Source organism: Durio zibethinus, chromosome 19 (assembly GCF_047325235.1).
Source record: "Durio zibethinus cultivar Kanyao isolate XHJ-2024 chromosome 19, ASM4732523v1, whole genome shotgun sequence".
In the NCBI taxonomy this organism is placed as follows: Eukaryota; Viridiplantae; Streptophyta; class Magnoliopsida; order Malvales; family Malvaceae; genus Durio; species Durio zibethinus.
The window spans coordinates 9006876-9024855 of NC_143180.1; the positions used below are offsets into that span (position 1 = coordinate 9006876).

The 17980-nt window shown below is 30.0% G+C and overlaps 2 protein-coding genes across 2 annotated transcripts; one reads left to right on the top strand and one right to left on the bottom strand.

The window, feature by feature from the left end:
* Positions 1 to 10782: 10782 nt before the first annotated feature.
* On the top strand, positions 10783 to 13158 carry LOC111309895 (cytochrome P450 714C2-like). Its single transcript, XM_022908892.2, has 5 exons — positions 10783 to 11323; positions 11428 to 11654; positions 11785 to 12032; positions 12133 to 12487; positions 12580 to 13158. Exons 1-5 carry the CDS (start codon positions 11029 to 11031, stop codon positions 13003 to 13005), a joined length of 1551 nt encoding a protein of 516 aa, XP_022764627.1. The 5' UTR covers positions 10783 to 11028; the 3' UTR covers positions 13006 to 13158.
* A 1068-nt stretch (positions 13159 to 14226) lies between these two features.
* On the bottom strand, positions 14227 to 17558 carry LOC111310389 (uncharacterized). Its single transcript, XM_022909809.2, has 5 exons — positions 16953 to 17558; positions 16731 to 16852; positions 15494 to 15534; positions 15286 to 15384; positions 14227 to 14640 (listed from the first exon to the last, which is right to left on the bottom strand). Exons 1-5 carry the CDS (start codon positions 17500 to 17502, stop codon positions 14460 to 14462), a joined length of 993 nt encoding a protein of 330 aa, XP_022765544.1. The 5' UTR covers positions 17503 to 17558; the 3' UTR covers positions 14227 to 14459.
* Between the last annotated feature and the right edge of the window lie 422 nt (positions 17559 to 17980).

Here is a 17980-nt window from a genome sequence, read left to right on the forward strand (position 1 = left end):
CTTGATCATACCTCTAAAGTTTGAAATTATTAAAATACCCTTAGTGGTATTATCATAAGAGATATTTTCGTAATTTGGTCTTGCTAAAGTTGATTTTTTATGAAATACTTTAGATTATGTTTTTAAATAATTTGATGATTTTTTGTACATTAAAAATAAAAATTACTAAAATAATCTTAAGGGTAATTTGGTAGTTTAACTTTTTTGAGGTTGGATTTTCATGAAAATTTTTAGATCATGATTTCATAATATTTCAAGATCTTTGGTGCTTTAAAATCACAAAAATGAAGAAATGAGCATTGTTTTTCAAGAAAATGGTCTAGAAACTTAAAACTTTCTAATAGGGGGTAAACTGGTGTTTTTACATAGTTTAGGCATCATTTAAAATTCAACCTTTGGTCATGAACATTCTAAATCGTGGGATGATCTTGAGGGACTAAAACCAATGGTGAATGGTGGGTCATTGCAAAACAAAACAAGGGAGAAAAAATGGCCATTAGATGAAGATTTGATCCAAGGGCTTACATGACTTGGGCATGAGATATTTATTCTTTATGAAGGGGTTGAAAAAAAAAAAAAAGAGGTGGCTAGAGGGAATTCACATAAAAACAATGAAGAAAAAGGAAAAAATTTTCTAGAGAGCTTTGTGGAGGTGTCTCTCTGATTAGTATTTTCATTTACATTTCATTACATTCCATTGCATTTCACATTGTTTTCATAGTATTTACCTTTCCATTTTCTATTTTTTGTGAAGAAAATCCATAGTTTTGTCTATTTTAATCCAATCTTGAATCAAGTTCTCATCAAACTAAACAATTGTTTAGATTGAAACCACAAAGATCAAGCAAAACAACAAAAAATCCACCATTTATAACCATTGGAGGTTCAACCAAGCATCATACCACCATGGTCGAACCTCATCTTGGTCTTCTTTTAATGATTTCTTTGCTTCCAATAATATTTATGATGATTAGATTTAAATTTTATTTGTTATTTGCATGAATTTTAATTAATTTAATGGTGTATGTTTAGTGTTTGACAATATGTATTTGTTTTCATGGTTTCTTCATTTGTTAGTTTGCTACATGTTTGAGAAAGTTTCTCTCATGATATAAAAGCCTTCATATGATGATTTTATACATGATTGAAGAATGTTTGATCAAATGAACGGTTGTGAAATGGTGGATATGCCATGAGGTGGTTGGGCCAAGCTATTTCCATGCTTGGTTGAAACCTTCTAAGTTGTTGTGGCCAAATGTAGGGTTATTCTTTTTTGCTTACTTGTATTCTTGCATGATTCTTCAATTCTTCAATGTGTTAACTTAAATTTTCTATGAATAAAATGTTAATTTAGCATATTTTTGGTGATTTTTGTACTTATTTGTATGGATTTCAAAACAAAAAAAAAAGGTGGAACATGTCTTGGAAATTTTAAAAAATCTTAGTGTTTAATTCCTTTTTCATCATCTTTTTGCATGAATATTTAGTTTGTAATATAGTTTAAAAAATGTCTAGATTTATAATAAGTTTGTTCCATTGTCATGCATTTTCCATGCATAAATATTTAAATTTTTTTCAATGGCATTCTTATAATTTATTTTTGTCACATGCATTTTCTATGAAACCCCAAAATCACCTTAAACCCTAGCTTATACTTTAAACCAAACCCCAAACCCTAAACAAAGCCTAAACCCTAAACTTAACCCTAAACCCCAACCAAACCTTAAACCTTAAACAAAACCCTAAAACCCAACCTAAACCTTAAACAAAACCTAACACCCAAACCAAACCCCAAAGCCTAACCTAAAACATAAACTAATCTAACCACTAAACCAAACCCCAAAACCTAAACCTGGATCCCAAGCTAACCCTGAACCCTAAACCAAACCCCAAACCCTAACCTAAATCCCAAACCAATCCAAACCTTAAATCGAACCCCAACCCTAACTTAGTCCCTAAATCTACCCAAAACCCTAAAAACCCAAACCAACCCTCAAACCCTAAAATCAACCCTTGATTCCATTCATGCATTTGTATTTCATTTTACTTTGCTACACATGTTTTTTTAAATTACTATGCATTCATATTTTGTCAGTCATACTTAATTGTCATACATCTACATTATTATCATGTTCATACATACCATGATATATTTTCAAAAATGAGTTTTCAAAGAAAATGTTTTTAAATAAAATGATATCTAAAGTAAAAATAGTTTTTGAGATCTAGCCTAAATTTAGGAAAACTCTTATCATTTATGTGATGTCTTATTTCAATTTTGTGGGGCAATTTGAAAACTTTTAAGTTAGAGACGCTTTTAAAGCTCTTCCAAAATATAGAAGAGTGAAAGAGGTATATAAATACTTAATACATTTTCATCTGGATCCAAAAAAATAAAATAAAATAAAATGCTTTATTTCAAAAAAAAAATTGATTTGCTTTCAAAAGAAAAGAAAAAATTTTCAAGTTTTGAAAAATAAAGGAATTACTTTATAAATAATAGAATAAGACCATTTTCATCAAAATATAAGAATAACATGCAATCAATTGATATTATTTTCGACAGGCATTGTGGGAGTATTAATCCTTCCCCATCCGTAATTGACTTCCGGACCCAAACTTTGCTTTTGCATATCAAAAATTGTTCTTTCATAAAACTTTAAACCTATTTTAAAATATTTTATCGAAAGGACAAAAGTTTTTTGTGGCCAATTGCACCCTAAAAAAGATTAGTGGCGATTCCTAATTTTAGTTTTTATTGAAAATACTTTTAGCACCCCGCTCATTTTTTCATTCCGCAAGTTTAGCATTCTAGTTTCTTAAGTCCACATATCATGACAAAAACTTACACACAGTTTTTTTTTTTTTAATTTTATGCTCTTTTGAAACAAGGAAATTAAAATCAAAACAAATTTTTTATCTTTTTAATTTTTTTCAATTTTTCTATCTTTTAAGAAAATAAGAAAATTAAAATCAAGGAATTAAGATTAAACACTAATTAGGACCATTAGACAAAAATTTATGATAACATGTAATCAATCTTTTACTTGACTCTCTAAAAAATGTATTCCTAATGAAGTCGTCAAGCTATCACAACATATGGGTTTAAAAACTCGACTGTTGGACTTGCGGAAAAGCAAGCTAAAAAGCATTTCAATAAAATAAAAATCAAGGAGTTACTACTAATTGTTTTTAGGTTGTGATTAGCCACCTAAAATTTTATCTTTTTAGTAAAACATTTAAAACAACTTTAAAGTTTTTTAAAAGAATATTTATGGTCTATGAATATCAAAGTTGGGTCCGAGAGTCAGTTACGTATAGGGAAAGATTAGCACCCCCACAAATACCTATTAAAAATTATATCAATTAATTACATGTTATCTTTGAATTTTGGTATTATAATGTTTACAACCCAATTCCTTTCTTTACTAGTTTATTACAAAAGTTGGATTTTTTGTTTTAAAACCATATAAAAAAAATTTTTACAAAATAAAACAATTTATTTTTGGATCAATATGAAAAGGTCCTAAATATCAAGATATTTCTTTCACCCTTCTATATTTAAGAAAAGCTTCAAAAACATCTCTAACTTAGAGGTTTTCAAATTGTCCTACAAAACCAAGATAATATATCACATAAATGATAACCATTGAAAGTCCCTCTATATTTAGGCCAAATCTTAAAGATTGTTTTTACTTGAGATATTATCTTATTTTAAAACATGTTTCTAAAAAAACTTTATTTACAAAATCTATGAATGGTATGCATGAACATAATAATATATAATGTATGCATAATAATGAAAAATGAATGATGAAATGTAAACGCCTAACAATTTAAGAATGCGTGTAACAAAGAAGTAGAATGAAATGCAAATGCATAAAGGCATCAAGTGTTAGTTTCTAAAGTTTGGGGCTTGGTTTATGGTTTAGAGTTTACGATTATTTTTAGGAGTTAGGGTGTAGGGCTAAGGTTTTAGATTTAGAGTTTAGGGTTAGGGGTTGGGATTTAGGGTTTAATGTTTAGGGGTTTAGATTTAAGGTTTAGGTTTAGGGTTTAGCATTTAGGGTTTAAAGTTTAGTTTAGGTTTAAGTTTTGGGGTTAGGGTTTATGGTTTGATATAGGGTTCAGGGTTTTGGGTTTTGGGTTAGGGTATAAGATTTAGGGTTAGGGTTAAGGTTTAGGGTTTGCATAGGGAATGCAGGTAACAAAATAACCAAAATGCCATTGATAAAAATGTAAATTTTGATGCATGGAATATATATGAATATGGTAACAAACATATTACAAACTTAGGCATATTTACAAATATATCACAAACTAAACATGCATGCAACATATAGTGAAAAATGGATAAAACATCAAGGGTTTCAAGGCTAAGGGGTTCAACCAAACCATTTTCATGCCAAACAATAGGAAAATGTCTTCGCCATTTTTTTGTTTGAAGCAAACACATGAAACAAAATAAAATCTATTAAAAAGTTTACTACCTCCACATTTTTATTCATCAAAAATTTTATTAAACATATAACAAAATAAAGGGAAATAATCAAGAACACAAGCAACCAAATATGAAATGAATAACATTTGGCCATAAATGCAAGTGGTAGGTTCGACCATGCCATGGTAGAGGTTAGGTTGAATGCTCTTCATGGCCATTCCTAAGCACACATTTATTTTCTTTAGCTAGACCATGCATCGAACATTTAGAAAACTGTCATATGTAGGCATTTTATCATAAAAATATTTTTATAAAACATGTAGTAAACTACCTAAAGAGCAAAACATGGAAACACAAATTTTAGCTAAACAAATCATGCAAACTACTAACACATCAACAATCATGTAAATAACATATAGTATAACATTCAAATCACTCAAATACATTATTCAAAGGAAAAAGAACATGGAGAAACAAAAAAAAAAAAAAGGTTCGGCCATACAAGCGAACAAGCTTGGCTGAACCTCCCATGAACTTTTTTAATGGTGGATTTTTGTTTTCCTTGATCTCTTTTGTTTCAATCCAAACTATTAATTATTTGATTGAATTTTTGGATCAAACTTGGAGTTATGAAGGCCAACAACTATAAAGGAAGTTGTTTTCTATTAAAAAAAATCCAAGAAAAATAATATGAAATGTATGGAAAAAAGTATAGAAATGTATGAAAAATAGGATAGAAATTATACCTCCAAAAGCTTTCCAATTTTCTTTTTTTTTTCTCTCTCATTTTTCCTCCCTTTTCATTCCACTTCTTTGGCTACTTCCGTCTCATTTTTTTTTTAGCCTCAAATGATGAATATATATTCCATGCAAATGCAAAATAGCTCCTAATAAAAAATTCATCTAAAGGTTACTATTCCTCCCTTGGTTTATTTTCCAAGCAACCACTTTTCACCATTGGATTAAGGCCTTTGAGAGATCAATGGTTCATGATGAATCGAACAAAAATTGAGACTTTAAGTGCAATTGGAATAGAGTGAAATGACTAATTGACCTTTTTGAAAGTTTTAACCTTTTATGCAATTTTCTTAAGAAACAATTATCCCTTCTTTTTTTTTGTGATTTTAAAACATAAAAAATCTTAAAATAATATAAAACTATGATCTGAAAATTTTTTAGAAAAAATCAACCTCAAGAAGATCAAATTACAAAAACATCCTTAAAGGTATTTCGGTAATTTCACACCTTTTAAGGTGTAATCAAGATTTTTAATGCACCAAAAATCGTAAAATAATTTCAAAATATGATCTAGAGCATTTCATGAAAAAAAAAAAAACTTGGAAGATCAAATTACAAAAATATCTTTAAGGGTATTTTAGTAATTTCATATCTTCTGAGGTGCGATCATAGTTTTTGATGCGTAAAAAATTATAAAATATTGTTTAATTATGATATGAAAGTTTTTAAGAAAATTCAATTTTAAAAAGATTCAATTTTAAGAAGATTCAATTTTAAGAAGGTCAAATTACAAAGATACCTCTTAAAGGTATTTTTGATAATTTTACCCTTCTCAAAATGCAATCGAGATTTTTAATGCATTAAAATCATAAATTGATCAAGTTTGACTTTATTTAACTAAATTTGACTAAGACATTTAGATCAAATTGGTCATAGATTCGAATTTGAAAACTCATCAAAATTAAAGGATTGTTAGATTTGATTAGGTTGGGTATTTAAAGGGCTCACAACTAGCTAATTTTTACTCGAACAAAATTAGTTATTTATGTTATAAGCATTGTAATTTTTACAAATCATTTAATCAAATGTATAATTTTTTTTAATTTATTGTATATTATAATTTTTTGTAAAATCTTTAAAAAAGAAAAAAAATAAGAAAAATATCACAATTATAAATTTTGATTAAATGATTTTGATTTAATTTTTGTTTTTTGTTTGTTATGTCTTTTATATTTATCTTTTTTATTATATTATTTTAAATTTTTATTTTTATTTTAATATAAATAATACTCCTAAACTTCCATAACAATCCTTACCCTCATGTTTCACGTAACAATCGTACAGCTATTTAATTAGATGTCCTTCGAGGGGGAATTGCCTTTATTTAATTATATTGGTTATTGATATTTTACATTTCAAAAAATTTTTTTATGAAAAACATTCTAAAAAATGTGAAACAAAAAATTTTCAAAGAGAGAAGGATGAAAATATCTAACTTTTTTACTTTTTCTTTTATTTTTCATATGTTTTCATTTTACTTTTTTTTTTGTAACTTTTTTTCGTGAATTTTTTTTAGAAAAATGAAAAGGAAAATAATCAGATGGAAAATAAAGAAACTCACCTTCCCTTCCGTTCCGTTTGTTTTTTCTTTTCTTAAAAAAAAAATTGTCCTATGATGCACCAAATTAAATATAATAGTAATAATAATGTAATCGAAAAAACATACTAATCTCCCACGAAACCCAAAGCTTATAAGAACAAATTCAATAAACCCACATTACACAAATACCCGTATTCCTTTTCACCATTCCAATTAAAATCCTGACACATCATAATTTGCCAACCTTAACAATTTATTTCATTTTTTTAGACAATAATTATTTGACAAATGCCATCAAATTGAAAGCAAATTTTGGTAGACATATGTTATCCAATTAAAAGCTTTATCCCTCAATCATCCCTCAAATCAATTTTAATGGATCTTAGTTGTCTAAAATATAATGTTCAGGACTATCAAATTGGGCAACATCTTTGAATGGGGATAAAATTTATTGCTTGTTATTGATGTTGCTATATTTATTTATTTATTTATTTAGTTTTGATATTTGTTTGATTGAATGGAAATATAATTTCAGGTAATAATAAAAATGATGGATTGATTCAATTATAAAAAAAATGATGGATTAATATATTTATAAATGGGTGATTAATAAAGATTGAGAATTTTGATTTTATTGAAAAAAAGTAAAAAAGGAATAAATAATTGAAAATGCGTTTGAAAATATTTAAAGAAAAAAACGCATGCATCATTGGCTTCATTTTTATTGATGTGGTATCTCACAACATTTAATTTCTTACTTCAAATAAGTGAAATATTTTAAACGATTTTCAAACATTAATTTTTTGAAAATTCTCTAGATGAAGAAAATTTTCTAAACTCCAAAAAAAAAAGTTAGCAGAGTTTATGAAAGTTCTTCATAAAAGGTTTTTGGTCCCTATCTAGTTTATTTTATTTTTTTTTTTTTTGTATTGCGTGATCATGTATTTGTCATATTATACGTGCAAGCGGGTAAAATTTCTGATTATGAGATTTTTCAAGTGGTTCAAACAGTAAATTTTTAAAAAATTTTCTAAGTGAGAGTTTTGGTTTAAATTTCGTAAAAAAGTTGAAGATATTTAGGAAAGTTTTCAATAAAAGATTTTAGCCCACTATTAATTATTTTCACTTCATGTACTTTTCATTTCGAAGTTTTCCAAAAAGATGAAGTAAAATAAAAAATAAAAAATAAAAAAAAATAGATGATAAATAAAAGGAAGTTAAGGGAATTAAATTTTAAACCAAATTAAAACCATTTTTAACAAGACTAATGGTCAATGAGTATTATTTTTTGGAGTGTTGTGAGAGTAATACCTTTTCCATGCATAAATATATTTCTAAACTCAAACTCTATTTCTTAAACCAAAAATTATTTTTAATAAATCTTAATTAATTTTAAAATTTTATTCAAAGGATAAATTTTCTTAAATAATCAATCACATTAGAAGAAAATATTAATAACTTTTCTCTATGATTTTAAAATCGTCTAACATTTGAATAATCAAATAAGATATAATTTTTTTTAAATAATCAATCACACATTTCTCTATGATTTTGAAATCGTCTAACCTTTGAATAATTAAATAAGATATAAATTTTTTTAAATAATCAATCATACTAAAAGGAAATATTTGTAACATTTTCTCTATGATTTTAAAATAAATCGTCTAACATTTAAATAATCCAATAAGATGATAATGACATATTAAAATGATTTTTCTATCTCTCATGTACCATTGTCATTTGAATATATCTCAAAATTTCCTCTTCGAAGAACTATTATTTTGATGCCCCATTCTTTTTGAGATATTTCTAATTTAGTAATCATTGTAAAATCATATTTTTTAACAACCATGATTTAATCTGCATTAATATAACAAAAAATTCAATTATTTATGTTTCAAGCTTTAAGCTTTAGAGGTAGTTGTATTTTATATATAATTGTTATTATTTAAAAATAAAGAAATAAATATTCACGTCGGAATGTTATATTTAAGCAGTTCAAATGGGTTTTTAAAACTTCATGTGATTGATATTTGTATTATTTATTTTTTATTTTTTAAAAAATATGTAATAAATAATAAAATATAAGCATAAAATACAAATAATAAATAATAAAAATATCAAAGTAATACAAAAAAATATAATATAATATAATAATTTAAGAAGTAAAATCATGTCTGGTATATAAGATAATAGATAGGATAGTATGATAATTATTATATATTATATTTGATTTGTATTTAATTGAAAAAAATAAGATTACAAAGAAAATTATCGTTCTTTTTGTATAGGATGATTCAATCCTTCCAAAGTGAATATGATTATTTTTAATTCATGAAATTAAACTTACATGTCATATTATACATTTAAAAATTATATCAATAATTTAAAATATATAAATTTTGAGAAAAGATAATTTTGATCAATAAATAAATTATCTTATTTTAATCTTTGCACACATGAAACATAAGATAATATGATATTATTTAATATAATCGTATTCATAATACCATTTTATCTAATCTTATTATAATCTTATATACCAAACATGATATAAACCACAAATATACCATAGGACAAGATCTTTGAAACACAATGTAAAAGAAACCATTTCTTTTGAGTTTTCATTATCTCGTAAGTAAATATTAATAATACACACAAAAATGTCTAATTTGATTGTTGATTGATGTCTTATATTCTAACTTAAGTACATCTAGCTCGAAAAATATAAAGAGGTTAACAAAAGAAATTTAAAAAGCAAACTGCATTCTCTCACGCGTGAGAGTAAGTGAGAGTAAGCTTATTAGAGTTATAAAACATTTAAAAAAAGTTTGAACTAAATGCATAATTTGTATTAGAATCATAACTTAAATAATGAATCACATATTAAAAAGGATACATACGCATTTTCTTATTATATACTTAGATTTAAAAAAATAATAATAAGTTGTTTGTGTAATCTACAACAATTAACAAATAATTAGATATCATAAAAAATTTTAAGGTTTAACCTAAATAGTTAATCCACTTTTTTTAAGAGGTAGATTTTCAAAGAATGTGATTCGATTCTTAGTAGTTCCAAATTCTTTTTTTCTTAATTTTTTTGGAACTTAAAATTGTTAAGATTTGATAGCAATTTCTTCCTATGACTAATATTCCTTGTAATGTACATTTTCCCTATTGTTCTATATATCCTATAGAAACAACACAATATTGACATTCTTCTCTTTTTATTCTCATAAGACCGTGTCAATTTGCTCTATAGTGTATAAATCTAGCTAGTAATTTTCCATTTTGAATTCCAAAAATATTAAAAGCCAAAGACGTAAATACTTTAAAAATTTTTTAAATTAATGAATTTGCCCTTATATTTCAAGTTTTTATTAGTTATTTAGATTATTCACTATAACTTTTATTGGTTTGCTTATTTAAATTTAAATCAAATAAAAATTTAAAAATAGTCATATTAAATTAAGCTATAAAAAGTTTATTGGTTCAATCTACTGCAGTTAGAACCAAGGCATCCAAGTGCTCCAAGTTTTTAGTCACCCAGAAGCCACATAAAGCTAAAAAGTTTGATTTCGACCTGGTGCATAATGCCAAATTGGAATCCCCAATTAGTGATGGAACGCTATCTAATACATCGGAACTCATTCAGTAAAACCAGCTTTAATCGGAGTAGGATAATTTTACGTATAATTCTTTTTAGTTTAATCCTGCAATCAGTCAATCATAAAAAAAAAAATATGTAAAAATCTACTTCTTATAATTGATTAATTATACTACAATAAGTTATATATTCCCATTAAAACTAATAATGCGAGATTTACAAGATTTTTTCTTTTTTTATTTTGAAAAAAAAAATGCAAAATCCAGATAAACTCTTTGAATATGGAGCTCAACCAAATTTTGATCAAATGATGGGGTTTAGACGGTGCAGGATGCAAGATATATGCTCAACAACAAAGGTAAACTGACAAACTTATAATTGGCCAAAAAAGAGCATAAAGTGACTGCTCAAATTGTTATCTTTGGCAGTACCCATTCCATAAATTCAAGATTCCCAGTTCTAGCATCCACCAAGTTACCTATCTTTAACGTTTTTTTTTTTTATTTCTTGACATACCAAATTTTGTAGCAATTAGAAAATCTTATACAACACTAGGCCTATATATATCTCGGGCATCAAAATAATGGGGTACATTTTCCACACTGCAATAGAAAGGAAATAACAAGAGAGTTACTAGCCATGGAGTTGATATTGATGCTCGTCAAGGTCACTGGAACAAGCTTGTTGATTGGATTAGTTGGCCTGCTCATACACCTGTTTGATTCTATGATTTGGAAGCCTGAAAGGCTTCGTGCCAAGCTTCGAAAGCAAGGAATCCGAGGTCCCCCTCCAAAATTCTTGCTTGGAAATATTCTTGACCTAAAGAAGTCACAATCCAAGGTGTCAATGTTGGCCCAAGAAGGAGAACAACCGATGACCCACAACAGTTCTTCCACTGTGTTTCCTTTCTTCGAACGATGGAGAGAACAATATGGTATATCCGTTCTACAATCTAATTTCAATCATCCTGCTTAATGAAACTCTAAACTATGAAGGAAATACCGTCAAACAACCTGATTTTTTTAACCCTTTTTGCAGGCCCAACATTTCTGTTTTCATTGGGCAACATACAGATTTTACACATGACTGATCCTGATTTGGTGAAGGAAATAATTACATGCACTTCAATGGACTTGGGAAATCCTACCTACCAACAAAAAGAACGAGGTCCTCTGCTTGGTCAAGGCATTCTAACTTCAAATGGTGCATTATGGGCCCATCAAAGGAAAATCATTGCTCCTGAATTATACATTGATAAGGTCAAGGTATGTGTATAAAACCTTGGGACTTTGGACTCTGCAATATGTATTGTTCTATATATATGTTCAACATGCAGAAGCGGAAGAGTGCTGATCATACATATACTGGGACACTTAATTGTTCCAAATGTTGTAGGCTATGACAAACTTAATGCTAGACTGTTCTGTTATGGTTGTGAACTGGTGGAAAAGCAAGATTGACAGTGAGGGTGGAGCTGCAGACATAAAGGTCGACGATTATCTGAGAAAGTTTACTAGAGATGTTATATCAAGGGCTTGTTTTGGAAGCAATTATTCAAACGGAGAAGAGATCTTCTTCAAGATCAGAGCTCTACAAGAAGCCATGTCCAAAAAAGTTTTATCTAATGGGTTACCTGGAATGAGGTTCTACTTTTCTTTATTTCTTGAATTGTATAAATTGAATCGGAAACTGACAAATTTGTGTAGGACAAGTGACAGAAATGATCGAATTTTGAATTTTCAGATATCTTCCTACAAAGAGCAACAGGGAAATATGGAGGTTGGAGAAAGAAGTTCGAGCGTTAATCTTGAAGGCAGTTTATGGAACCAAGGAAGAAACATCAAAGGAGGACCTATTACAAATGATTCTCAAAGGTGCTAAAAGCAGTGATTTAGGGCCTATTGCAACCGACAACTTTATTGTTGACAACTGCAAGAACATATATTTTGCTGGGTATGAATCAACTGCGATTACAGCATCTTGGACCTTGTTGCTTCTAGCCTTGAACCCAGATTGGCAAGATAAAGTTCGTGCAGAGGTTCTTGAAATTTGTGGGGGGGAATTACCAGATGCCGATTTGATCCGTAAAATGAAAACAGTAAGTATCATATCAGAATCAAATAAATATGGTTTGAGGCACTAATATCTCTTCACATGTCCTGAAATTAACCACATTTGAATGGATGGCAGCTAACAATGGTGATCAATGAGACACTAAGGCTATATCCACCAGGAGCAATTATATCTAGGGAGGCCCTGGAAGGTATGAAATTTGGAGATATTGATGTACCGAAAGGAGTAAATATTTGGTTACTACCAGTAACACTTCACCAGGATCCTGAAATATGGGGACCTGACGCTGACAAATTCAGTCCCGAAAGGTTTGCCAATGGAGTCAGTGGCGCCTGCAAATTTCCTCATGTGTATTTGCCTTTCGGGTTCGGACCCCATACATGTTTAGGACAGCATTTTGCCATGGCAGAACTCAAGCTACTTCTTGCTCTTGCTCTCTCAAACTTCACATTCTCTCCTTCACCCGAATATAGGCATTGTCCAACCCTGAGCTTGATTATAGAGCCTAAATATGGAGTGAATCTCATGGTTAGGAGGCTGTGAGCTATATATCCATTTATATCACAAGTTATCTATAATTTCTTTAATATTTTACAACTTGATGTCCTGATATTTACAAGTAAATTTAAATAAAAGTATCTAATCCATCCGTTTTGAATTGAATATTCATTTTTTTTTTCAAAATTACCACCTATTTTCTCTTTTTTTGTTCAGGGAGGACATTACCCTTTCAATGGAGGAAAGGGGAGAGAAGATACACTATAGTTAAAGGGTTTTCTTAGTCTCACACCAACTTAAAAGTAGACAATAATTTGAAAAAATTTTCCCTAAATGATTTTTTCTTTTATTTTGCATATTATTAGAACAAAAATAAATACAATAACATACTAAAGGAAACGAAATTTGAAAATAATTATTTATTTTAAAATGAAAAAAAAACCAAATTGTTTGTTTTAACTTCAAAACAAATGTCTCAATTGTTTTGATTGCCTTTGTTAAAATTGAAGGCCACAATTTAAGATCGCTCATGAAAGTTCAGCATAAAAGATCCCACTGTAAGGGTCCCCGGAAGGAGAATCTAGGGTAAGGAAGAGGAAAATATTTTTCCCCTTTATTTCTATATATGTTTGGACAACGTTCATTTTACAGATGACTGTTGTCCTGTCCTTCCTTTAAAATTAGAGAGTGAGATGGCACGATAACATAATCAACTACTACTTCCAAAGCATTTTTATTTCATCTATCTTTTCCATGGCAACCAACTTTTGGAAGCATAAGAAAACAGTGCGACTCCAATTGTCTTCCTCACGCTACTGCAAGAATTTCACTAGAAAGTCGAAACGAAAACAATATCATTAACAACAACGGCACGTTACCATACCACCTCTATGCTTATTGACATGCAACTTTCCCACATGAACAACTGCTTTTTCCTTTTTAGTGGGGGGCAGTGTAAAGATGAGCACTGCTACCTTTAAATCATCACCATTAAAATCAAATCACATGTCCTCCAGCATTAACTTGAGTGCCACTTCCATTACTTCTTTCCTGCAATGAAAGTTGGTGGAATCTGTTTCTCTGACTCATTTCTTAAGGATAACATATCTTTTGTTAAAAGCTGATTCAAAATTAAAATTAGAAGAGGAAACAAGTATTCCAAATCTCGTAGCAGCAGCAGCAAGCAAAGCGGAAAAGAGAACTAAGATTATTCTGAATTTCACAAAGATTTTCTGAGAAAAGAAACAATCATCACTGATTCTTCAGTAAAACTGAAACAACTATAATGCTTCACCAATTTGATATAATGAATTGACTTGTAAAAATCATGAAACAATCTTGGAAACTACAAAACTGTACCAAGCTTATTTCAAGAACTGAGGTACCTGCAGCTAATTTATCAAACTGAGACAAAATTTTGGTTCAATCGAAATCCTCCATTTGAAATAAGCTCAGCTTATTCGTATGCAATCATAATCATATATAATGATACCCAACTTCTATGTGTTTACTTGGGGGCAATTTTGTCCTGGCAAAGACTCCAATATGTCATAGTGACCATACCCATGAAAAAGCACATTAATAGGATTCTCCTTGTCCTTCTGGTACTCTTCACCATAGTTTACTATGTTTATCAAATTACCAGAGCTTCCATGAATCATGTACACTGAAATTGGAGTCCTGTGCCCATTGAATGAAAATGATATGTCACATAAAGAGGTCAAGTAAAACATATGGAAAAATAAATATGAATTTAAAAAATTGGAATTCAAATTCAAAGTCCACCTTTAGGCTTTTGATTATAATGCAATTTGGACAGTGCACAAGAAAGGAACAATTTCTGTTTTGCTTAGCCATCATTTTATAGGACATAAGCATGGCTCCTTGAATAAGGCAAATACCAACAAAATGAACCAACCAAAACCTCAGGCTGTAACTATCAAACAGTGGCTGAAACCTAGTTTCTTCACAAAATATGCAAATTGACATGCTTGCACCAGTATGCAAGGTTTATTAAAACATGATAATATAAAATGATGTGATTTCGGCCTGGCAGGAGATCCTTGCTTATATCTTCTTGAGAGTATTCTAATTATGCCTACCATGACAACTCTTTAGTCACTAATAGTGGCAGGCCAATTTTTGAAAATAATGGCAAAATTACAATTCATATCAAAATTCATGAAGTATTGACTTGGATATGAATTAGCATCTCAAAAAATCGACTAACTTTTTCATTTGTTTGCAACAGGCATATTACAAAAGAAATCACAGTCAAATTACAAGTAGAAAATAAAGATGGTTAAGAAATAGCATAAAACTCACTTCAAAACATGAGAAGCCATCAATAATTCAGGCTCCCCACCCCAAACATAAGGCTGTTGAATTTCCTTAACATAAGCATCAAAATCTCCCTCAATAAACCTGCACTTATTGAACGAAACCCCATTCTAAATAAAACCTTCATACTACATAAAAGGATTAAAAAAAAGATGCACTTTCCAATATAACAAAAAAAAAAAAAAAGCTTTACCATTCCGTTTCTTCCCTCCTCTTCAAAAGCTCATCCACAACCTATAGCATTGAAAAGTTGGAAAGGGAAAAACACTTTCAACTCCAATTATCATTTCTAGATAACAAAAGGGAAATTTTATCCAGTTAAACCATAAGACTTATTTGGAATTTTTGAGGTGCGGTTCGTTTTACATTAACACAGCACTCACTTATAAATTCACGCTATAATGTTGTTACTTCAATAATACTCCCCGCATTGAGTTTTAACTTTAACTCCTAATCACTTATGAATTCGTGCTAGGTGTTAAAACTGTTAATTCAATATTAACCCACATAACTAATAAATTCTTGTTATGTGTTAAAATCATTAATTCAATAATAACCCCACATCTGAGTTTTTAACTTTATATTTAACTAATTTGCGCTATGTGTTAAAACTGTTAATTCAAATCAAGCAGAATACTTAATAAATTCGCACTATGTGTTAAAATTGTTAATTCAATATTAACCCACATTCAGTTTTTAACTTTTACCTTGACTCCTGATACAAACTTAAAATCATGTTAACAAAAATAATGAACTTTGCTTAAGCCTATTTTTGGATTGAGGGGAGGAGAGGGAAGGGAAAGGAAAGTTGGGGAAAGAGGGAAGCCTTTATCTTGTTTTGATATTATTTATTTTAAAATAAAGAAAAGGAAGAGGAAGTGAGCATGCCTCCATTTCCCTCAAATACTCTATTTTTCAATTACCACAAATTAGGGGAAATGCTAGGGAAAATATAAAATGACATTTATAGATTCAAACAACAACCTAACTTGATTCTCTTATTTAATTTTTCATACAGCCAACCCCAAAGTATGGGATATAAGGCTTAGTGTGTTGTTGTTGTTGTTGTATATAATGACATTTATGCCATTATTGTTTTCTTCGTTTTTCCAATAATTCATTATAAGCTTGACAAGTGATATTAATATTTACTTTTTTATCACACCTAAACATGTCTCCCTACTTACTCTACTTTCATATATCCTTTTTTTTTCTCTAATTTATGCTAGAGCTTTATAGTTTTTTGATTTACTATCTCACAAATTTGAGAAAAAAACATGTACATGAAAAAACACATATAATTAGAGAAATTATATCTATATTAATGGAGTTTGTAAAATTTTTAAGAAAAATTACTTTCTTTTACTTTCTTTTCATTTCCTTTCCTTTACTTTATCAAAACATAGCAAAAGGAACTCCATCTAACTTACCTGAGCTCTTAGTTCATCAGCGAGTTCTCTTTGACGGTTCTCATCAGGAGCTTCTTCCCCAGTCCTCAAACAAGCTCCGTGAGCTATTGCTCTGAAAAGACATCGTCCATCCGCTAAAACCCCTGCCATTGCCAATCGAATAGACAATAAATTTTGTTTCTTTATTTCTTTAAATGAAAATACCTTTCACTAACAATAATTTGTTAATTAGTTATAGCCAACCTGTAACTTTGTAATTATCGGCGGCGGCTGAAGCAGCAGCAGCCGAAGATGAACTACTACTCTTCTCATCGGCGCTGAAGCGATTTATTAAATTTAAGTCAGTACTTTCGATTTTGTCATCAGCGTCAGAATTAACGTCGGCAAAATCAATCATCGGCGCAAGACAAGCGCAAACGCCAAAGAGAAGCCAAGCAGAGTCGGGCCGATGAAGCCACCGAGCCGGTCTGGCATCCCAAGCCACATTCCAGGAACCTTCCCCTTTCCTCTCCACATTCTTCCAAACCTCCCCTCTCCTCCGCCCTCCTCCGCTGCCGCCGCATGGCAAGATCGCATGCCATATAGAAGCCGCACCGCCGTCTGAGCCTGCAAGCCGACAAGCCGTGGAGTGATGCCGGCAACGCCGATTATCAGCTGATAAGTTGGCGAAATGTGCCGGCCAGTGCACTACACGGCTGTCCTGGTGGTGAGCCGCTGAACCTCCGTGGGCGATCAAAGAGAGCGAGTTCAGGATCCAAGGCTTGGGAGGTCGTGCGCACAATACGCCAAGCATCACCGAATAGTTACTAACGAACGCCGATTGAGGTACGTTGTCTTAACCTACGAACCATTTACATACATTTCAGCTCTCTATATAAATATGCCAAATCAAATTCTCCCAATTTTTTTTCCCTTTTTTCCTTGGCGGCGACAAAAGAGAGTGGGGAGAAGAGGTGGGGTCCACGAGGAAAAAACGTGTAGTAAAAGATTTCTTGACTCTTCCAATTTTTTAATTTTCAATTTTCCTAAGTGTCAAATGACAAATATAATCATGTAGTGTCTTTCAGATATTTAATATACAGGGTTAAAAATGTAAATAAGCTTATTGATATTGAGAATATTTACGTAATGACACGTGCAGGTCAAATAAAATATTCGGGTCACGTGTTCGCTAGAAAGTTGGAGATAGCAATGTTTAATGACTTTTTTAATGATACAGTAAGAGAAGGTGTTGATGAGTTTCAATGGAACTTATGCTTTGGAGGGCACGT